General features: G+C 38.5%; 2 protein-coding genes across 3 annotated transcripts; both read left to right on the forward strand.

Annotated features, from left to right (window-relative positions):
- Nucleotides 1-825: 825 nt before the first annotated feature.
- Nucleotides 826-14,722, forward strand: fam117aa (family with sequence similarity 117 member Aa). Its single transcript, XM_026207898.1, has 8 exons — nucleotides 826-1,319; nucleotides 4,751-4,899; nucleotides 7,669-7,764; nucleotides 9,062-9,181; nucleotides 10,148-10,264; nucleotides 10,364-10,490; nucleotides 10,749-10,902; nucleotides 12,875-14,722. Exons 1-8 carry the CDS (start codon nucleotides 1,202-1,204, stop codon nucleotides 13,140-13,142), a joined length of 1,149 nt encoding a protein of 382 aa, XP_026063683.1. The 5' UTR covers nucleotides 826-1,201; the 3' UTR covers nucleotides 13,143-14,722.
- A 350-nt stretch (nucleotides 14,723-15,072) lies between these two features.
- Nucleotides 15,073-22,085, forward strand: slc35b1 (solute carrier family 35 member B1). 2 transcript variants are annotated; one of them, XM_026207900.1, is made up of 10 exons: nucleotides 15,073-15,894; nucleotides 17,084-17,187; nucleotides 17,312-17,442; nucleotides 17,521-17,551; nucleotides 18,568-18,728; nucleotides 18,822-18,948; nucleotides 20,413-20,519; nucleotides 20,599-20,752; nucleotides 21,287-21,369; nucleotides 21,404-22,085. In XM_026207900.1, exons 1-9 carry the CDS (start codon nucleotides 15,773-15,775, stop codon nucleotides 21,337-21,339), a joined length of 990 nt encoding a protein of 329 aa, XP_026063685.1. In that variant the 5' UTR covers nucleotides 15,073-15,772; the 3' UTR covers nucleotides 21,340-21,369; nucleotides 21,404-22,085. The 2 variants fall into 2 exon arrangements, with proteins under 2 accessions (XP_026063685.1, XP_026063684.1); XM_026207899.1 differs by having other exon boundaries at nucleotides 15,075-15,894; nucleotides 21,287-22,085.
- Nucleotides 22,086-23,407: the final 1,322 nt, after the last annotated feature.

Raw genomic sequence — 23,407 nt, forward strand, 5'->3', positions numbered from 1 at the left:
TGGTTGCAAAAGGCAACTCATATTGACTTCAAAGAAATGTGTTATCTGGCACTTTGTGGTCAACACCCGCCCTTCTTCTGCATATATATCAAGTATATACTTGCATGGGTACTTATCTGTATACATTGAAGGAATGCACTACAGTACTGTGTATCACTTAACGGCATTTTGGTGGCACAGAAGTAGGCTTGGTCAGAAATAGCGTCCACCTGTTTGTCCGAATACATGCATACTGTAAGTGCCATACATGTTTCAAAGTTTCCCTCAAGCAACACATATAAAACTTCAACAATAAAAAAAAAAAACATACTGATAGGGGGAGGGAGGTTTAGGAGTGTACAAATTAGTTTGAGAGTAAGCATATGGGTGTATCCTATATCTATCTATCAGCCACTGAAGGAAAAACAAAACTATATTAGTGCACGACTTATTTCCTATCATATTTACATTCACTTAAACAACGCTTGCCACTTTCAATATCCCATCAAAAAGCATATTGGTAAAAACTATTTTTTTTATTTTTTTTATTAACTACCAGTTAAGTTGTAATATTTTACTCCAGCTTTGCCTCAACAGCCACATGTTCTTTCAGTGAGGAGACCTTTTAACCTATCACGCTTTGCGCTGCTGATGGTGGAACTCTGTGGAAAGCATACATTTTAATGAAGTGGGCGGGGAGAGTCGCCTTTGAGACCCACCCCTAATAGATCGATGCTGCCATCGACCAATGGGGTGTGAGTAGTATTTTCTCGCAGCCAATCAGAGTGGAAACATGTGTTTAGACACTGTGCAGAACTCTGAATCCGACACGAGTGTGTAGTAGGTTGTCTGTTGTCAGATTGTGCACTTGAAGAATTGGCAGCAGCCCATACAATGTATTCTGCTCCTCAACTACAACTTTACTAGGCTAAGTGGAATAAACCGTTTAAGGACGGTGCATAAAAGTTTCTATGCTTTTTCACACAGGAAAACAAAAAACGTATTTTGTTATTAGTTAGGGACAACTTCACTATCATCACAAAAGAAAGTAGCTGACTAGCTAGCGAGTGTGCTAAATCAAAATATTTGCCTACAAACTTTTATTTTTGACGGCTAAGTTGGACGAAAACTTTTGATGGGGTATCAGCTGTAGGTAAACGCTGGAGTTTGCGAGGTCGGTGGACTTTTTAAAGGCTTTTGAAAGCACAAAGCGACTGTGGGAATGTCGTGTCGGAGTGGGATGGCCCGGGTGGGTAATCAAGGACTGCAGCCCGTCCGAGCCACGGTCCCGTTTCAGCTCCAGAACCGAGCAGCACCTCGCTGCAAAGACAACAAAGCAGGTAAAAACCACAATAAACACACAAAAGCGCTTTATAAAGCCGTGGAGTTGTTTTTTCTGATACGCCCAACTCTTCTGTACATTCTAAATCTGCTTAGAATTCGAACTCTCCTGTGTTGTGTATAATGATCATATTGATTATGTGAATGGATCATCTGCAGAAATGCTTTAGTTAAGCTGCACTTCTCATGGCTTCGGTGCAACAGAACTGTTCTCAGTGCACTGAACGACCCCCACCTTATTCCCTACATGTTTTGTGGCCATTATGGTTACAAAGCATGGCATGGGATTGATTAAACATAGCAGGTCTGCCCTATCAAGTCACTTTTTTTTTTTCAGATGTTACTGTTTGCGTGCAATATTTTATCAGCTCTCATCACTGTTTTGGCTTGATCAGCACATAAACAGTGTGTACAGTGTTGTTTTACTTCATTATTAATATCTACAGGCAGCATCAGGAAAAACAAATTTAACAACTGTCACATTCCAGCTTAGTTATACACCAAGATGTCAGATTTGGAAACAGTTATTGCATTGTTTTGTGTTGCTAAAGCATTTTACTATACAGAACTATTTTATTTGCAGGTTTAGGATCGCATGTCAGGGGGATCCAACCCTTTTCAGGCCCCTTTGGTGGGTAAAGAAATAAAGCAGGGGCTCGCTGTTACATTTTGTGTAAAATTGAGTGTTGCATATTAAGTTTAGTTGATAATACCAGTGCATTTGCATACTTTTAAATGGTTATGTTTCAAATCCTTTAGTTTGATTATTATTGATTGGCAGAGTTGTATACGTATGTATTGCATAGGAATTATTTAATACATTTTAATATGATACCAGGAGTAGTTACACGGACATTGTAAACTCTTGTTTTATAATGATTGGCATAATAGCCACACACACACACACACACACACAAAATGGTTTACAAACAATTTTCACTCCATACATTTAATAAACCATTACAAAGAAACAGCAAGTAACACACTGAGTAAACGTGAAGTAGACAAACTGAAGTTGTATTTTCTTTTAACAAATACTTATTAACTTTTTCTAGTGTATATTGAGCAATAGGTCTGTGTTTTTAGTAAACTTTGGTCTGAGTGTGACATTTTTCATAGGTGTCGGGCTGTCTCGGGTATTTTACATCAGCGTATTGTCAGATTTCCTCAACTAGGTGAGAATACTTTGAAAAGTCCCGTCTTTAGTTTAAGGACAATGTGCGAATCACAAAGGGTCTTTGATTCTGAGTGCAACAAGATCTTCAGAATGCACGAGGCTGCTGGAGAAGAGTCGCTCTTCCACACGGCAGTCTACGAACAATAAAATAGATAAAATGACCAAAATCACTGTTTTCTTTTTATTGTGAATTTCCAAGGCAGTAAACAGCAAATCCCTCTGGTCTCTTAGCATTTGTGTTCTTGCTCAGTAAGTCATGTGTGCAACCCACACAAAACGAGGTAGGAATCTCCTCAAACTCCCACAGAACTGAAACAGCAGTCATTCAAGAAGTTTTACACATCCCTTCTCACGTCTTGCTTGTTAATTAAACATTTAGACTCACTGGCAGTACTTTCAGCTACCAATATGAGTATAGTCTTCTCAGTTTTAAATCCGTGCTGAAAAAGTGATCATATTTACTTTTCCTGGTCTGGTCATGAGTAGTCTGTTTATTGAAAGACAAATATATGAGCTTAGTCTTCTTAAGCCTTCATTGAACTTGGCCCAATATCATGGCATGTGTTTTTATATTCTGTGGGAACAGAAAGGAGCACAAGCTTTAGTTCATAGTGTTAACATGTTTAGCTGTGTGTAACTTTAGTCAATATGCCAGTTTGTGTATTTTCATATCCTGCCCGCTATGCTTGTAGAAGGAGGATATGATTTTGAACTATGCAGCTCGTTGGCAGTTTTCACCAGGACTGTGAAACTCATACATGAGCTGTTGGAGGAAAACACACAGATGATCTCATCAAGCCTGTCAGGAACATGTCCTGGTCACGTTTAAACCCAAATTCCTTTTGCATAAAGAGAACAAAACTTGTTTTTTGGGCAAATCAAGACTTTTTTTTTTAAAGTACATTCCACCTCATTCTTATTAAAATAATGCAAAATAATTGCAATTTAATGCCTAAAAATTTAGTATTTGTACATTATAGTAGTATTTTTGTACTGTTTACTTTGTTGATATGAAATTAATAATTAATATATTTAAGTGCTGTCAAACATTAATCATGATTTATCGTATCCAAAATAAGTTGTGTGTACTGTGTATATTTATTATGTATATATACATTAAAGCACAAATATGCATGCATATATTAAAAAAAAATATGTTTGTGCATTTAACATATTTATATATAATATCAATATCAATATATATATATATATATATATATATGGAGATACTTGTAAATATTTTCAAAATATATACTGCATGTGTGTGTATTTATATACAAAATAAATATATAACGTATACACATATATTATGTAAACAAAAACTTATTTTGGATGCGATTAATCATTTGACAGCACTAATACACACACACACACATAAACACAAATGCATATATACACACACGCTGGGGTGAAATGTGACCTGAATTTGTTGTTCGTGAGACTCCTTTACACATTGCACCTTATCAGACAAACCATACACCTCAACCCTTATGGTGTCACAATCTCATCCACAGTCACCCAACCTGCTTTACACACTCCCCTCAAACTCAGTGAGAAAACAGTCTCCGTACTACACAAGTGTGCCTTGTTTAACACCCACCAGTAAACCTCCACCATCAGAAGTGTCCCAAACCCACTGAAAAGACCCCAGGGGCTGGGAGGAGGAGGTGCATCCAGGAAGCACCTGACAGGGTCAGAGATCAGGTGTAGCATTATTAGTTTCTATGACATGATCAGTGCACGGAGGAAAGAAAACCATCTTGTGTACATGTGAAAATGATCCTCTGGAGTATTTTGGGCAAGAGCCTGATAACTTGCTTGTCTGCAGTGCGTTGATGAAGCACCAGGATGTTCAGCATCCGTTACGACAACAGCGTCTATTTATAACGGCTCTTTCGGGCATGGAATGTGTTTCAGGGCCATTTACAAGCCTCTGAAAGTTCCAGCTTTACTGCACACATTTCAAACAGTAGTATGTTAATTCACGTGAGGGGAATCCAGTATTCATATCGGAAATAAAACTGCCCTTTTTTTTGTAATTCAGTTCCTTGTTAAAACGTTGTGCCTTTATATGTCAGTGCAATCAAATGAATAAAAAAGGAGAAGTTTCACTTCTAGCTTATTGCATCCATTCTAAATGGCCTTGAGTTTTCCATGCTATGTGTCTTTTTTATTGTTGAATTTCATTTATTATTTTAAAAACATCTCCCAGTTTCATTCTCTCTCTCTGTTTTCCCTATCCTCTCTTTGTAGCCGAGTACAAGACGAAGGGTCGCCCGCCGAAGCCAACTTTGCGACGGACACTGTCTCTGGACACTCTGGTGGGACCGTACCTTCAGGGCACCTGGCCTAGAGACCCCGAGTGTCAGCCATTTACCTGTGTCAATGACAAGGCCACACAGGTGGGATCCTTCACACTCAAACTTTCATTTTTGGGTGACCTGTTCCTTTAGCACAGTCTGTGATACTAATAGCAAACAAAGGAGGTCCTGTCTGACCACGTGGACTGGAGACTTTACTACTCAGTGGGGAATAAAACTAACCATTGGTTTGATCTGCTTTACATGATACACGTATAGAATTATGCACAGCTGTTTTAACACTTGTGTTGTTTGTGAAGTATATTTCTGAAAAGGCCAGGGGACACAGTGTTTGTTTTAGAGAGCTGAAGTCAAGCGGTTGCTAAATGAAAGATCTTGGCTTTGGGGAGAGAGAGAGAGAGAGAGAGAGAGAGTGAGTTTGGCTGGTAATGGAAGGAGTTTAGGAAAACTCAGCCTGGAACGGCAGCCATATTGTTTTTTTCCAAATGGGTTCCATATGGGTTCCTGGAGCACTGCTCCAACATGCCTGCTGGGGTGTGCTGTATTCAGACAAACACAAGAGGTGACCGTCTTTCTGCTGGGGCTGTTTGTTTTGATTCAGCATCTCGCTTTGGTGAAGGTTTTGCACCGTTCACATAATTTGATTCAGTAAGAAACATTCTGTTTGTGCAATGCTGCTCATTTATGAGAGTTTGTGTGATATTATTATTTTTAAGCAATCAGACATGAAAATATCTCAGTCAGTACAAATTATTAAAGAGAGCAAAAAAAGAAAAGGGTATCTAAGGCATTCCAATCCTAGCCATCCATCTTAATTTAATTCAGGTTCACAAGCTCTTGATTCAGTTTAGTTTTTCTCTGGTTACAGTTTGATTCTCATTCCATTCGCAAGATTTTCTGCAAGAAATGAATACCTTTATTTTACATTGGTGTATTAAATTGATCAAAAGTAAAAGATGATGTTACAAAAGATATTTTTTTTAAATATCTTATCTTTAAATATTTTATATATTCTTCCCACCGTTTCAACAAAAATATTAAGCAACACAGTTGTTTGCTACAGAGTGATTTCTGAATGAAGACTTGGAGAAATGATGTTGAAACTTCATCTCTGCCATCACAGGAATAAACTGCACAATTTTAATTATCATATATTATAATATATTATGTGTAATATTTTAAATTGTAAGAATATTTACAATATAACTGTTCTGTTGTATTTTTGATCAAACACTGTAAATGCAGCCGTAATGAGGATAGAGACTATTTCAGTTGATTACATGGGAAAGAAATTGTCTCTCTGTTGATGCTGTGATTTGCACCATTGAGACTCAAGTAGATTTTGTTTTTGAATCTGCTTGGCTATCCCCTGGGAAACCACCCTACAACTGAAAGTTGAAGTTTTCTTTAGTAGATTAGATCTGAAGTTGTAACACCTCGTCACTTTGCTGAGTTTAGAGAGCGGCGCTCTGTGAGTCTCTTCAGATGGCTGTTGCTTCCTCCTAGATGCTACATCCAGTTTGGCTGTGTCTCTCAGCAGGTGATCTGCTATGCTTTCACTGATAACCGGTCACCCAAAAAAAGGTTTTGTTTAACATGACCTTCATAGTGACCGTCCCCCTCAACCCCTGCCACACACACATACATACAATGCACAAGCCGAACCCCCACTCACACCCCTACTTTCATATATTCACGTTGCATCATGCATTTCTTTCTTGATGAACAAATGCAACCCACTTTCTAGTGGACATTCAACAACAGTTAACAATTGGACAGTCTCAAGACAGTCTGCCCAACCCCCCCGTCATCTGACCGCGCATCCCGTCCACAGAAGGGGACTTCTGAAACTTTAGCCAGCATCTAGCGTGCTGCGCATACAGACCCTCAACTCAATGTCCGTTTATAGGCCTAATCCCATGGCAGCCTGACGTGGGCGGGCGGGCAGGCGGGTGTCCAGGCAGAAAGGAATAAGGGCTGAATTTATATTTAAATCAACCCACAACCCTGCCCCCACTGGGCCATGTGAAACTTCCAGCCACTAAGCAGTCACGGTTAGTCCTGATCTCGCACCCCAGGGGCCGGGGGTGATGACATGTTTTAATATGCCTCTCTTCAACTGCATGTTATTGCATTAGCATCCCAACCGCATAAGATATTCGTGACCTCCGGCAGGGACAGGAAGAGAGGGACAGAGACACCGGAGGAGGACACTTTTTGGGTTATGATAACCTCTGAGATGGAGCTCGGTGATTGTGGGTCACTTGGAAAATAATCAGTTGGTGTTCGGTGATCTAGTGTGCGCTAGCCGGGCTCCCACGTCTTCTCAGAGGCCTGGGACGGTAGGACGGGGGTATCATGACGGTACGCTGGTGTCTGTCTGTGTGAGTGAGTGCACTTGAGGACAAACACATGGTGTTTTTTAAAGCGTGGTGCAGCGGAGTCGGTGGTTTCTCTCATGCACCTCACGCGCAGCTGTGTGTGTGTGTGTGTGTTTGGGCGTGTCTGTGTGTTGCAGGTGTGTCACATTTTCTGTTCCGTATTCAAATACATTTAGTGAGGCGCGGAAGCAGCTTTCAGTTCCATTTGTGACATACAGAAAAAAACATGTCAACGTCGCTCTCAGGAACAGATGCTTTATCTTGAACTGGTGCATGAAAGAGCAGCATTTGAAGGAGGAGGGTGGGTGTTAAAAGCTGGATTAGTTTATGTAAAGTCTGAGAGATGGTATTCAGCTGAGTGAAATGATGCTTTGATGGCTCACTGAGAAACCAGTGTGGGCGTGAGCTTTTGTAAACTAGTAACTTTAAAATAACGTCAAATGTACACTTGTTTTCTTTCTTTTCTTAGACTCCCAGTTCCTGGATAGAGGAGACACGGGGGCGGAGAGGAGGTGGTGGTCATAAGCGCTCGGCATCATGGGGTAGCGCTGAACACCTCAGAGAGGTAAGTCATTGATGATGGAAAAAACTAGTTCCAATTCAATTTCCTACAAACTAATTGTGCTTTCATGTACACACACTACCCTTCAGAAAAGTTTGGTGTTGGTAAGATTTATGTAATGTCTTTTGAAAGAAGTCTCTTGTGCTCACCAAGGCTGCGTATTTTTCTCTTTATTTTAAATAACTGTTTTCTATTTTAATATATTTGAAAAGGTCATTTATTCCTGTGACGCACAGCTGGATTTTCAGCATCATTACTCCAGTCTTCAGCGTCACATGATTCCTTCAGAAATCAGTTTAATATGATTTTCTGGTGCTCTAGAAACATCTCTTATCAATGTTGAAAACAGCTGTGCTGATTAATATTTTTGTGGGAACCATGTTTTTCAGGATTATTCTGAAAAGGAAATTCTGAGGAACAGCATTTATTTGAAATCGAGATATTTTGTAACTTTAGAAATATCTTTATTGTCACTATTGATGGATTTAAAGGCAGAGTATGTGATTTATAGCAATCACTAAGTTAAGTTGCCTAAATGCATTTATATGTAATTATATGTTTTTTTTAATGTCTTCTGTGCAAGGCGTAGGATCATAAAATGTTCGACCAATCAGATTATTTGGTCCAGTTAATTTCTCGGGTATTTGGACAAGTTAACAACTCAGTCGGCCCCTGAAGGCTTCTCTAAGCTCTAGGCTGCATATGCCTTCTGGGCACCTAGTCTGTTGTGTTCTATTAATGTACTTTTACATAGGTTTTTTTTTGTGTGTGTGTGTGTGTGTGTGTGTCTAATCCGAGCCAGTGTTGTTTTTTTCTGTGTTTTTTTTTTTTTTGAAAAATCCTTTAGAATAAAGTATTTAAAAAAAAAAAAAAAGATTATTTGGTCCAAACATTACGATAGGCTTTTTTGCCTATATGTCAACATCTGTATTTTCATACCTCATGGTACATCATCAGTGCGATTCATTACGCTGTTGCAGACCAAGTGAGAATAGAAGGCATTATTATTGTAATAATCAAATAAAAAAAAAAAACATTATTATTTAGACCCATTATTCAATTTAGTCCGGGCCACCCTGTCCCACCCATTTTCAGGAAGCATTCTGTACCAATTTTCAATTCTAGACCTATTTTACTTCTGTGGCATCTCAGCTGATTTTTACAAGCATATCCACAGAGAACAGAAAATATAACCTTTATTGCATGTCAGCATAAAGGGCATTGCAGTTAGGTCTCACCTCTTCTCTGCACCTTATAAGTTTACATCTGATACTATAACTCTCATATTTCTCTCCTTCAGGTTGCTAAGCTCCGTCAGTCCTTGCAGAAACGCTCCAGACATGCACCTCCTGCCATGGACTGTGACCACACACACCAGCATGTTCACAGCAGCCAGACACGCACGCCTGGAAGTACACAGGTAAACAAGAATGGAAACACAGACCACAATTCTAAACAATGTCTCCGTGTAGTTTTGCCCAGCTTGTTAGTTTACAGTAGTGACGCTCGGGGACATCAACAGAAAGGTGGGGGGCATTTAGAAAGGTTGTGCTTGTTTATGATCAGTCATTATGAGATAAGCCTCTCAGATTGGCCCACATCTCACTAGCAACAGAGATTTAAAAACAGAGCAGCTTTACTTAGATGGTGTCAGTGAGCTACAGCCACACACACACACACACACACACACACGCTCACACACATAAAGCTGGTTATGTGCCTCTCTTTGTACACTAGTATATTTAGAGGTGACAGTATGCATAAATCTGTGTGCATTGTATGCTATGCATGCTTATTATGTTACACACATGCAGGACAATTCGTCCCCTTGGAATTATAAGGTTCTATCTGCGTTCTGAGTAGTTTGAGATATTGAGCTTTAAAGTTTTTGTGTTCCATAGACTTCTGTAGATAGAACCTTTTTGTTTTTTCAATAAAAAAATCCCGAAATGTACACAACTTAAAATAAAACATCACATAATGTAAATAAATTGTCACAGAATAAGAATATGTGAATAACTCAATTTTGACAAAAATGTCAGATAGAACCTTATAATTCCAAGGGGACGAATTATGTGTGTTCAGGTTACATTCAACTGCCATATATCTCACACACACACACACACACGTTTTTCCCTTTCAGCTTGTACTTGTACACATATTGGTGTATGTTTGTATTTCTCTCTGATAGTCAAGTCAAGTCACCTTTATTTTAACAGCGTTTTTTTATAATACATATTGTGTCCAAGCAGCTTTACAGTAATAAACAGGAAAACAGTGTTGATAATGCAAAAGGACAATAATAAACACTTCATTTTCAGTTTAAGTCAGTTAAAGTCATCATTGATTCATTGAGAGTCATGTGTGTGTGTGTGTGTGTGTGTAGACGGTGCCTCTTATTCCACTGAGCCGATTGGCCCCCAGACTGAGACGCAGTGTTGAAGGACTAAATCTGGAGCTGGAGGGAGTCTTTGTGTCCGAAACAACAAAAGAACAGCACAAAGTCAGTGTGTATTTGTTTGTCTGTATCTACTGTTTTAGGTACACAACCATCTGAAACCCACGTGATTTATTTTATTATTTTTTGGATTATTTTGTTAAGATTCTTGAGGTACCAGATGGTCACAGAGCCCCCGTCCCAGCTCAGAGGTACAGCAGCGCTTCCCAGAGCGACCCTTCTCCTGCCCAGCTGTCCCCCTCACACTCTCCCTGCCCCATCACAGACACCGGTCAGTATCTGTAGACACAAAGAAACAGACTTTAGAAACTCTATACTTCATCTTCCATGTCAAACTGAGACAAGACGGCCACAGATGAATGTGCTAACAATTGAAAAAAATAGCACAAACTGAACTTGGTCTGAGGGACATCATTCATATTTTATCAACACGTGACAGGAAGTTCTGTGTGAAACTGTTAATTGTGTAATATGTATCTGGCTGATGACTCTCTGTATCTCTGTGTGTGTGTGTGTGTGTTGTGTATAGATATGGTTGTGTGTGGGCCGCTCTGTCCGTCTTCCTCCCCTCCTCTATGTATTTGTGAGCCACCATCATCTTCTCCTCGTCCCAACAAGACGTACGTCTTTCAGAGAGAGCCTCCAGAGGGCTGTGAGAGAGTTCGTGTGTCTGAGGAGGCCATGTAAGTTTAGCACAAACACAAACCGCTGTGTGTGTTGGATAGGAAACACTAAGTCTTTAGTTTAGGGACCAGTTCTCTCTACTAACTGACTGCTTATTAGCATGCATGTTATTAGCTTATTAGCTATTTATTAGTATATATAAAGCACATATTAATGCCTTATTCTGCATAACCATATTTTAGATCCTTACCCGTACCTAAACGTCACAACTACCTTACTAACTATTAATAAGCAGGACATTAGGAGCTAATTGAGGCAAAAGTCATAGTCAATAGTAAGAATTTGTCCCCAAACAAAAGTGTGACCTCTAAAACATTAAATAGGGATTAAATAATGTAGTGTTATTAATGGTGTTAAGAAAATAATACAAGTCTATTCCGTATTCTTATATTGACCATACATTTACATTATCTTGATCTTGGGCCTTTTTTATGCAAATTCTGTTATTCTGAATATTAAGGTTCCAGTGCATCTAATTAATCAACAATTTGTGCAGTTAATTTAAATTAATGATTTGATCAATCCATCTCTACTTTCTAGCACTCTCTGTCCTGTAAATGCCCTTATGCCTTTTAACAAAATAAAAGAAGTAAATAAATAAGATGATATTTTTCTTTTCATTGTCTGCATTTTTTAGGTTGTATATCAGTGTAGTGTATAAGCTGTTTAGCAGTGGTTAGTACAAGCCCTGGGTGAAGTGTGAGAGTTGTCAGACATCCAGAAATGTCAAATCAAGGAAGTCTGAAGTCTGCACATGTAAATGCCCTTAACAGTTGTTTGGAGTTTAACCTCTTGAACTCTGTCCCCAGCCCCACCTCGCTGTGGAGTACTAAACTAGACATACATGATGTCATCTGAAACCTTAGAACCTCAGTGTTCTTGTCCACCCCATCACTTTTGTATTTATGTTAAATCGACCTAATAATATTCATATACATATCGCTCAAACTAGCCAAACATAGATGAGACCTATATCAAATGAAAGCTTATGTAGATCATGTAGAAATGGGCACCGCCCCCTAGCGCCAGCAGCTAGCTCGATGCAGAGTTGGGATACTTTGGATTGTGAACAAATGCAATAATAATTATGAATTTTTCCACTCATGTATTAAAATTTAAGGTATTTTGTGAAATTTTTTACCACTTTTATCCAATTAGCCCAATGTATGTGGGTTTGGAACTCTTTCAAATGCAGCTGTGCCTGATCTTGCAGAATAGAGACCCCTAGTGGACATATTGCCTCTCTTCTATTAAATATTGGAAAACATTATTATTATTTTTTAATTATACAAAGAATTTTTTTTTTTCCCTGTTCAGTGACACTTAGTGGAATCAAAAGACACTGCAGGGAGATTAACCAAACAGATCTTAAATAACAGATTTTCAAATAAAAACTTAATAAAAAAAATCTAAATTGAATTTTTTTATTTGTGTTTATCGTAAAATTAAGAAAAAATACAAAAAATATTAATTATTCCACCCGTGTGTTAGCATTTAGGATGGTTTCTATTAAATTAGACCATTTTTATCAATTTACTGCACTGCATGTGAGTAGGGTGCTCTTTTAAATCCCGCTATGCCAGAATCAGTCTGTATGAATGAAGATCTGTATGAATGCTGCAGAGCTGAAGAGGTTAAGAACAGGCTTTATAATCATGACCGTGTACACAAAGCATGCCAAGACTTCATCAGCAAAAAAAGGAAAAAAAATTCAAAAACTGAAAGTGTATGATAGAGACCGTCAAACAGTAAGAAGGCCATTTTCATGCCAGTTAGGCACATTTAGCCGCCGATGTCTTAAAAAATCTTTTTTAATAAAAATTGCAGTATATTACTAACACATATATATATATATATATATATATATATATATATATATATATATATATATATATATATATATATATACATACACACACCCACCCACATGCAGTGCTTATTTATAATATGCAATCAATCTCCTATTTGCAGCCTTCCCTGTCATGGAAATGCTCCTCTTCAGCCTTCCTGTCCTGACCCTAACAAGGTGAACTTCACACCTCACGGTGGCTCCGCCTTCTGTCCCGTCAGTCTCCTCAAGCCCCTCCTGCCGTCTATGGACCTGTTATTTCGTGGCCTGTCGGTTTCACCCGTCACTGGCTGTTCGGCTCAGAGTGCTGCCCCCTGCCAGACACCGGGACACACCGTGGGTGGTTATTTGAGCGGCACCCTCCCAGACCCCACCAGCACCTCTCTGTGAATGGAGCACATTCATGACGAGAAAAGAAAAACTAAAGATGGTTGTGCCTTCGTCCCATCTCATCAGTAACTGTGACATCAGAGCGTCTGAAAGAGAAGAAACCGCTCGTGCCATCCACTCAGTGTCTGACTTGTTTTGATCGACACAGAGAGGGTAAAAATCATGATGGAAGAAGACAATGGAGAACTTTTATTCTTCTAATACTCCGGTGGACTCTCTCCGATCTGATTTGTTGGCGACCTTTTGACCTCAGGACACTCCACTTGGCACTTGTGATCATTTCGTTTCACATTATAGCATTTACCTATTGCTATAATTTCTATAATTTCTACAAAACCATACTGATGCCTGTTCATCGTCACGTGTATGAATGTGTATGAATATATTTTTATCTCTGTCCGAAGAGTCATTCTGAACAGATTTTGTCTATCAGACAGACTATAAAACATGTGTGTTATAAGCCTGACCCACTCTGTGGTGATATTACAGTTGTGGTTCAGAAACCTCTGTTTCTTAATCCAGTATTCTCAGACACAGGTCTTTACTGCATGCTGTGCTTTCTTTTTTTTACCAGCACAAAGAGGCAGTAATAGACCAGAGAGTCTGTCATCAGAGGGTGTTTTTGAATCCTCTCAGCATGTCTGTTCAGTTGTTCAAAATATATACATTTAGACGTTAAGTACAGCTCTGATATAAAGGTGTTTAATGAATGCCTCCAAATGTTCAGCAAAAAGCTGTTATCTATAATCTTACAAAGCTTGTCAAAAAAGTCCCATCATATTTCACCACAAATTTGTATTGTGTCATAATCATAGGACAAAGAAGGGGCCTATTTTGTTACTGTATTAAAGTATAAAGTAAAAAAAAAAAAAAAAGTGTATGTATAAAATGGGTACTAAGATAGACCTTTTCTATTTTATCTTTTGAGTTTGGATTGAAATATGACGGGGATAATTTCTTAATAGATTCTGTGAGATTCACGCTCCAGAGAAACTGTTTACAGTTTTAACATAATGAGGGAAAGGAAAAGGCCATTAGTGCTTGTTTATTCTGAGGTCTTTGTGCAATGTGGGCCGCTGACACTTAAACTTGGTGAAAGACAAGAATACTGACAGGACCCCGACAAGGGTTTATTTTGCTACACACTTGATATGAGTGCTGTATGTTTTACTGAATTTCACTTCAGACTTGACTACTCTTACCCACAGTTCATTAGAGCACAGACTGGTTCTACAAACACTTCACAGAAGACACAAGCAAGTTTGCTGCATTCAGGTACAATATGTGCATATCATAAAGAATGAGACTTCCAGCAAATGATTGTTTGCTGTCAATTGAAGCACTGTTATCATCCCATATATCTGCATGGATTGTGTCTCAGTCTTGGCATCATCTGTGCAGTTTTTTTTTTTAAGTTCTGACTTGTTAGCTTGTTCTGTAAGGGTGCTGTTTTCTTGACATTGTTCTCAGTTGTTTGTCTCAAGTACAGTTATTGTACACCAATCCTGTTTTTGTCCTCTATATTGTACATTTATGTGACTCAGTTTTGGCTGCCATAAATGAGAAGTGCAGAGAAATAAGAGCGTGCCTGTTGTTCTGTATATCATCTTAATAATTATTCATTCTTGAGCATAAGTCTCGTATCTATCTATCTATCTATCTATCTATCTATCTATCTATCTATCTATCTATCTATCTATCTATCTATCTATCTATCTATCTATCTATCTATCTATCTATCTATCTATCTATCTATCTATCTAACGTCACACTGTAATGTACATTCATATGTGTATATTTAATTTAACTCTTGGAATTGGATTCCTGATGGACACGTGACGCATGCGGAGGAACTCTATGCCCCGCCCTCTTAAAGATCCCAGCCACGTGATTTGCTGCATGTCGTCAGCTTTTGCTTATTTGGACCAATCCAAGTAATACACATACCGCTACGTAAAAATCTTAACCGTTTATTTTCAAGAAAGGTCCCCCAGATTTGTTTACAGAGACTGGAATCTAATACCTAAATAAAACTCCAGCTGCGTACTGAAACACAGACTGAGCCGAAAACCTGTGCTGGGTGAGAAGTCGACCCGATTCAGCAAATAACGAGCTGTTCTCTCTTGGATCCTGAAAAAGTTACAGGCACACCATCAGAGCACCTGGAGTTCCTCAGGTCCTCCTCAAGAGTCATGTGACGCGTCAGATGAAAACATTTATTAGAGGCAGCCTCAACAATGCTACGTTAAATGTTAAAAACCGACCGTTGACTCAGCATCTCGAGCGGAGAATTACTTAAACGCTTGAGGTTCCTCGCAGTATCTGGAAACAAACGCCGCGTCGTGTTCAGGATGCGGCTATTTGCACACAGTCAGCGTCACTGAAGTGTAAATTGCAGAAAGCAAATAGAGGAAGTGTAATATCATTGTAACTGTAAGTCGCTCTCAGACTATAATATATCAGAGAAAGGAGAGCCTCATCATCCGAGCAGAGAGAAGAGGGGGACCTAGAGTCGCGTCATCATTTCCGGGCTCCCGGTCATCGCCGATAGAGTGGATCGGGACGTGGGAGTGCGGGGGACGGGGAGCGGAGCGGTGTCCGTGTCCATACCGAGACTCTTGGAAGAGAGCATGGCCTCCGGGAAGGCAGCGAGCAGACCGTCTCTGTGGCAGAACGAGCGGCTCCGGTTCATCGTGTGTTTCTGCGGAGTGTTCGTGTGTTACTTCTACTACGGGATACTGCAGGAGACAATGTGAGTAACGTTACCAGACTGCACTGCGTTATACACCTAGATTCATTTAACCAGATATTACACTTATGGTTTTTTTTTTGTCTCATTAATTCGACTATTACTCCTTTAACCTTTCATTCATTTGAATGAATCCTTAGTTGCTATTATGGCACACACAAAATATCTCTCTCATTGCACATGTGGTTGCATTAGTATGTAAGGTTAGAGAGAGTGGAAACGACTCTTCAGCTATTTCACCTTGAGAGTTGATTCTCTCTCCATTCTGTTCAGTTGTTGAAGACAGCTCTAGCATATGTTTCTGTTATCCCAAGCTTTTGACTCCTAGGGGGGTCTTTATACAGAACAATATTTGTAAAATAAGCCACTTCTATCTGGTGCTTCTATTGTAAAAAAAAAAAAAATATATATATATATATATTAAGACTAGTCTAAGTAGTTTATGCAACTGGCCCCTGATTATGATCCAATGCTTTAAAATAGCTAGTATCTACAAGCATAATGAGTGAGTGACGTGACATACAGCCAAAAATTATAATGTAATTAAAATATATAATGTGATAAAATATTGTTAATAACTCTTCATTAGATACTAATCAGAAATTCCACAAATAATTCAAACTAGTATGTTGCTGGAACTGATTTAACTAGTAATTATTCATTAGCTACTAGTGCGTATTCATACTAGGATTTATTCCAGATTTAGGAACACTAGTATTCAGACATCCGTGTCGATCCCATTTGTTAGCTACCAGTAACATTTTGTTATCTTACTAGTTAGTTTTTTTATTATTATTTGTATTCTGTGAGAAATGGCTACATTATTGTTCAAATGAAAATCTTACTAGTATGATTATTACTGTAGTATGATATATTACTATAAGGATCTAGAATGACGCAGTGTTTATATTAAATATGCACCGGTGTCTATTCAGTTAGTTCAAGAAAAACTGCGCTAGAGTCAGTTCGTTATACTTTAATGAGATTCATCTCTACGCGCTGTTTTGAGCCCCCTCAGATAAGTTGACCTTTCGGCATCCTGAAGAATATTTTTATCAAGCGCTAAAATTAGTCGCTGCTCTAAACAACAATTTCTTCCCCAGCCACTGTTGGTCATATTAAGTCTCCTTGTTCCACACAGCTGTTCCCTTCAATCCCATAATTCACTGCCTCTGTCTTCTGTTTCATCCAGCACGCGAGGAGACTACAGTCAAGCGGGGAAGAAGGAGAAGTTTCGTTATGCCACCACACTAGTCTTCATCCAGTGCATCATCAATGCTGCTTTCGCCAGACTCTGTGAGTCAAACAAATGTCCTGATCGCATGTGTGGATCATGTTATGGCACATAAATGTTGCTGCAGGTGTTTAGAATCTGAATTAGAATTAGAATTTTAGCATGCTCTCTGTTCTGTGTATGTAGTAATTCAGTTTTTCGAGGGCTCGAAGCAGGACCACACGAGAAGCTGGCTGTATGGCATGTGCTCTCTGTCTTACCTGGGTGCCATGGTGTCCAGTAACTCGGCCCTGCAGTACGTCAACTACCCCACACAGGTCTGCACAGATCTCTACTCTCCGATGTCTGAGTCTCTTCCTCACAGCATCACGCTCATGAGGCTTTGTTCTTTCTAGGTTTTGGGGAAATCCTGTAAACCTATACCAGGTGAGTATCTTTATCTGTTTTAATCACACAGACACAGGAGAGAATGTGGAAAACGCTTGGCTTGTAGTTTACATCAAAAACATAGGGATTTACAGTTTAATTTCTAAATACACCATGATTTAGAAGTTTACAGTTTTTTTTTTTAAAGAAATGAATACTTTCCATTAGGAAATAAGCATTAAACATCACGAGTGACACAAAAGACATTTATAATCATACAGACAATTACATTTTTACTGATATGCTGTTCTTTTCAACTGTTTATCATAGAATCTAGAAAAGCTGCATCATACATTTCACAAAATAATTAGTAGTTTTTATATCTATTGGAGATATTAGAATATTACAATGATATTTTTGAAGCATCATGTGCACCTGAAGACTGGAGTAAATAAAGTCAGATTCAGTCATCATTTTAAAATATATTCAGATACAAAAGTTATTTAAAAAAATATTTGTCAATATTACTATGTTTTGATCAAATAAATACAAGCTTGGTAAAGATTAGATAATTTTTTATAAATCCAACCTGAAATAACTGAATGTTAGTGTATAAAAGACTAAACAGTGGGCTCAACATTTTTTTGGACCCTTATTAAGTGTTTTTGGACACCTAAGTAACACTAAATAATAAAAGATTAATTACAATAAGAAAAAATCCATCTAGATGGCCTTTCATAAATCATTATAAAAAAAAATCTTAAAAGTGAATTCCCAAAAAATGGTTTCGTGCCATCCCGCTCCCCCACCATACAATCAAGTATCCAAATATTTTTTTTTGGCCACTGTAGTTTTTATTCATGTCTCATTTGGACGTTGTTTTATTTAGACTATGTTCAATGTTCAGTGACTAACTGTGAGCATATATTCCCATATGGCCATATTTTTTGACTCATGTTTGTTGGCCATATGGCAGAATCTTCTCTTTTCTTGCCCTTCTCTTTTTTTTTAACGCCTGCAGATTGATGGTCTTGGTCACGTCTTCTCATTGTGCTTTTGTCCCCTTGCCTCCACAGTGATGATTCTGGGTGTCACAATCCTAAGGAAGAAATATCCCATGACGAAGTATCTGTGTGTGTTTCTAATCGTCACCGGGGTCGCTCTCTTCCTCTACAAACCCAACAAGGGCTCCAGCACATCAGATGAACACACATTTGGCTTCGGAGAGATGCTGCTGGTTGGTCTCTTTGAATTTCCTCCATTCTTTCACTTCTATACCATTTGTTGTTCTCTGGTTAAAGCTGATCTGATGTGTGTGTTTGTTTGATAGCTGCTGTCTCTGACTCTGGATGGGCTGACAGGTGTAGCTCAGGACCACATGAGGGCACGGTACCAGACGGGAGCCAATCACATGATGCTGAACATCAACATGTGGTCCACACTGGTCCTAGGAATACGTGAGTTATTAAACAGAAAGACCTATTAAATTATAGGAACACTGGCACTCTGTTAGTGAAAGAACTGGTTATTAAAGATAAAACAATAAATGTTTATCACTTGAATATTTAATAACTCTTCCATCTGGGTTATATATTTGAAAATATATATATATATTTTTTTCATGACTTCTGTATATGAGATTCAGATATTTTACGGTGTTTCTGATGTTAAACTCAGTATTTAAAAAAAAAACAACTTCCTCTTCCACACTTCCTGTGTTGTGGTTACAGTACACTATAGTTAAACAGTTTTGGGGCAGTAAGATAAACATTTTTATTAATAGTTTTATTTAGCAATGATACATTAAAATAATCAAAACTGACAATAAATATGTTACAAAAAGTTGATGTATATCAAGTAAATGCTGTTCTTTTGCACTTTCTGTTAATCCTAACCCTTAAAAAAATATATTTTCCTTAAGAATTTAATAATGATGATAAGAAGTAATGTTAATTGAGCACCGAATGAGCATTACTAGGATTATTTATTATATTTAGCATATTAGGATGAAGGATCATGTGACTCTGAAGACTAAGTAATGATACTGAAAATTCAGCTTTGCTTCACAGGAATAAATGACATATTAAAATATAGTACAATACATTACATTATTTCCTTGTTTTTGTAATAACTTGTTTTAAAGCAACACTATGTATATATTTTTTTTCCAAATTTGCTAGATGTATATGATGGGCGAGTACATCATAAATTCATCTACCAAAACGCCTGTATTATCCCAAATCACCACGGTACATTTATAATAAGTGATTATATTCGGACTATTGTTGCCTGCTCGGGTCGTCACCGCTGCGGAGTAACACATACCTGCGTGAATCGCCATAGACATAAACTTGAGAATGTTCTTCCGCGGGATGCGTGCAGTTCTGTTTATTAACCACTAGAGCGCCACAATTATAGTGTTGCTTTTAAATAGCATTTCCATCGTTGCCAGTGTATTTTCCTCCAGCAGGGGGAGCTCTGGCTCTATGGTTCGTGTCGCTGTTGTTATTATTTCAGACCTGACAGAAGCAACCCCGCTGATCTCCAGCAGCTGTTCAGTCTGTCTGCCTCAGCTCTGAAAGGCATCTGTTCCTCACTTTTAATCTTTAATCTCATCACACATGCAGCAAACTTCCTTCCTTCCAAACCTCTCATTATGAAACCAGAGCTGTCCTGTGGTGCTCTCTGAAGTTAGCAGAAATAATGAATAGTTTTTGTAAAGTTTCTCTTTCAACTATGCAAATAATACAGAGTCCAGAATTAACTCTGCCAAGCCCAAATGTGAGTAACGTTACTTGCCAGCCTCGTTATGGCGTAATAAACACTATTAAATGAGGTTATAAAAAAGCAGAATGTGATCACTGTAGCTAATAAGAGAAGTTTAAATCTAAAATGATCTCTGGCTCTTTCTTTCTGCATAGTTGTGCTTTGGACAGGCGAGGTGTGGGAGTTTTTGTCATTCACCGACCGCTACCCCGGCATCATCTATAATATCCTCCTGTTCGGCATCACTAGCGCTCTCGGACAGGTGGGTTTGTTGTTTGTATAATATATCTTTCATTAAGACTCCAGCACCGAGGTGATAATCCAGGGTTTTATTCACCTAGACGTTCATCTTCATGACCGTGGTGTATTTCGGGCCGCTCACCTGTTCCATCATCACAACCACACGGAAGTTCTTCACCATCCTGGGGTCTGTGCTGCTGTTTGGGAACATCATCAGCACTATGCAGTGGTTTGGGACCATCCTCGTCTTCCTCGGTGAGTGATGCGTTCTCAAAACTGTATTATGTATGTTTATATTGTAATGCACACCCACACACAAGCACTGTGATTCAAAACAAAGTCTCTTGTGCTCACCAAGCCTGCATCAGAAATATTGGTTTTATTATAACTTTAAAATATAATTTATTCCTGTGATGCAAAGCTGAATTTCCAGCATCATTACTCCAGTTTTCAAAGTCACATGATACTTCAGAAATCATATAGTATAATTTAGCAATATAAAATGTTTTAGTTAACTGAAAAAAAAGAAATCCAGTTAAAGGCGTTTATACATGGGTACAGTTTAGTTACAGACTTCATTTGCAGCTTTTGGGATCTGGATTAAAAATGTTAGTTAGAAACGGACACATTCGGCGACGTATGTCCACATTTTTGACTAGTCGTGTACTTCTGAGCTTGTTAAAGGTGAATAGTTCTATATTGAGCTGTACTAATAATCAGTCCAGAGCTGTATGGGCATAGTGAACAGATATATAATGAGCTCAACCATGACTGTTCTCTGTCTTTCAGGCCTTGGACTGGATGCCAAATTTGGAAAGTCTCCTAAGAAGACGACACACTGAAAACTGGAACCCTGTGTGTGTGTGTGTGTGTGTGTGTGTGTGTGTGTGTGTGTGTGTGTGTGTGCGCACATGTATGCTTGCATCTGAACCCCGAGATGAACATCGATGTTTATTCTAAACACTTTACCACACTAACTCCATCACTGGTATACTTCAGAGCTTGTTTTTAGCACTTAAAATAGCATTATTATGCTCATGTTCTGAACATTTAATTATGGGATATATCTGACCATCATCTTGCAAAACGGTATCCATGGTAACAGAGGGACAGTGCAAATATGTGTCTGTGCCTAATCATAATCTGTCATGAGGCCAATTCAAAAACATCAAATTTGAATAAAGATCCGATTTAAAATTGGAGTCTATAAAAGGTAGACACACCACAGCTGACTGTCCATCCAGGAAGACTCCCTCCAGCGAGCTAAACATTAAATTTTCTAACTACCAGAGTTGGTACCTTTGACACATTTCTATATATGTACCTTCTAGACATTTGAGAAGTCAGACAGGTGTGTTCTGTCTTTACTGTAGTTCTAATTTAGGCAGTAATTTGTTAAACGTCTGATTGTCATTGCATTCCCCAAGAAGTGTATGTGTGTGGCGTTTACCTTGTAATGCACAAACACCTGTATAGATTAATTATTTGTCAACATGACTTTTTCATACCAGATGTCATATTTATATTCATGTGTCTTGTTTGAAGTCAGCAAAAAAAAAAAAAAGAAAGGTGACATTTTTTACAAAAAGAGAAATATCATCTGCATTATACTATATCCTTGTCAGAATAAAAATGGAATTTTATAGATTACTTCTCAGCATCTCTATAAAACGATCTGTTTAGAATCATAATAGTGTTTAAATAAAAGGGATACTCGATCATGTTTCTAGAAGATGCCGTTGACCATCTGTCATCGAGGAACGTCTGCCAAACACGCTGTTCACGTCTGCCAGCATCGTGTCTCTCTGTTTGGAGGGAGAAAAACAACCAAATGACATTAAACACGCACTTTGGACATGAATGGGTTTGTGGTGTGTCTGTTTGCAGTCGCACCTTTACAGAAGTGCTGGGCGCTTTAGAAATCGAAACTGCTCCGTGAAGCTTCGAATCTCTTGCGAATCATTTGTTTCGAACTATTGATTCAGAACGCCAAAGTCACGTGATTTCAGCAGAGTCCTCGTGAAAAAGTGGTTTTTATGACTTCTGATTAATTTGAATTTAATAACACCTCCTTGTTAGCCTAATTAACAAGCTTTCCATCAAAAAAAAAAAAAAAACAAGTTCAACAAATTAATCAAAGAACACACATTATACAGACACTACATATTTAATATTTTTATAAAGATTTGGTAGTTTTCATTTAATAGACGCAACCTTCTGTTAAATAATTCGCAGTTGTTTTTATACATGCTTGAGTTGAGTTTTGGTTCATGTCTGACCAGTAGGCGTTATCAACCTGTGGCTTTTTGAACGCTTAGAAAAAAAAAGAAAGAATAATTTTGCGTTTCAGTTTTTCAAGAAGCGTTTCTCTCAGGATTTCTATAAAGACCTGTTGCAGTATAGGTGCAAAACTACGGAGACATGCGGACAAAAATGTAATCTTGGCCACCAATTAGGAACTCGTCTTTACACTTATTAATTTGTTTCCTCGTTTTAGCAATACTGCAATACTTTGGAGGTTACTCATACTTGAATTAGGCACGATTTCACTCAAGTGGCATTGCCCTGTCATGCACTGACTTGAATGGACTGAAGCAGCAGATGCAGTTAAACTGGATGAAATGCAGTCTACCTGACGAGAGTCAGCCCTCCACCTCTCTGATTCATAATCGTGATCGCAACACAGAACAGTCACCGTTTGCTCAACGAGAACTCCGAGGAAAGGTTAATGTGCAATTCAGATCAGAAAATGAAATTGTAGGGAAACAAACACGGCCGGATGTCAGGAAGGCAATCTGATTAAAAGAGCCAGCAGAGGAGAACAATTTTTCCTCCACACTCAGCGTTTGAACAAGCTGCCCAGAGGCTGTCCTGCACGACTAAAACCATGATGAAGAGCTTTTCTCCTTT

The sequence above is a fragment of the Carassius auratus genome, chromosome 28 (genome assembly GCF_003368295.1).
Source record: "Carassius auratus strain Wakin chromosome 28, ASM336829v1, whole genome shotgun sequence".
NCBI lineage: Eukaryota > Metazoa > Chordata > Actinopteri > Cypriniformes > Cyprinidae > Carassius > Carassius auratus.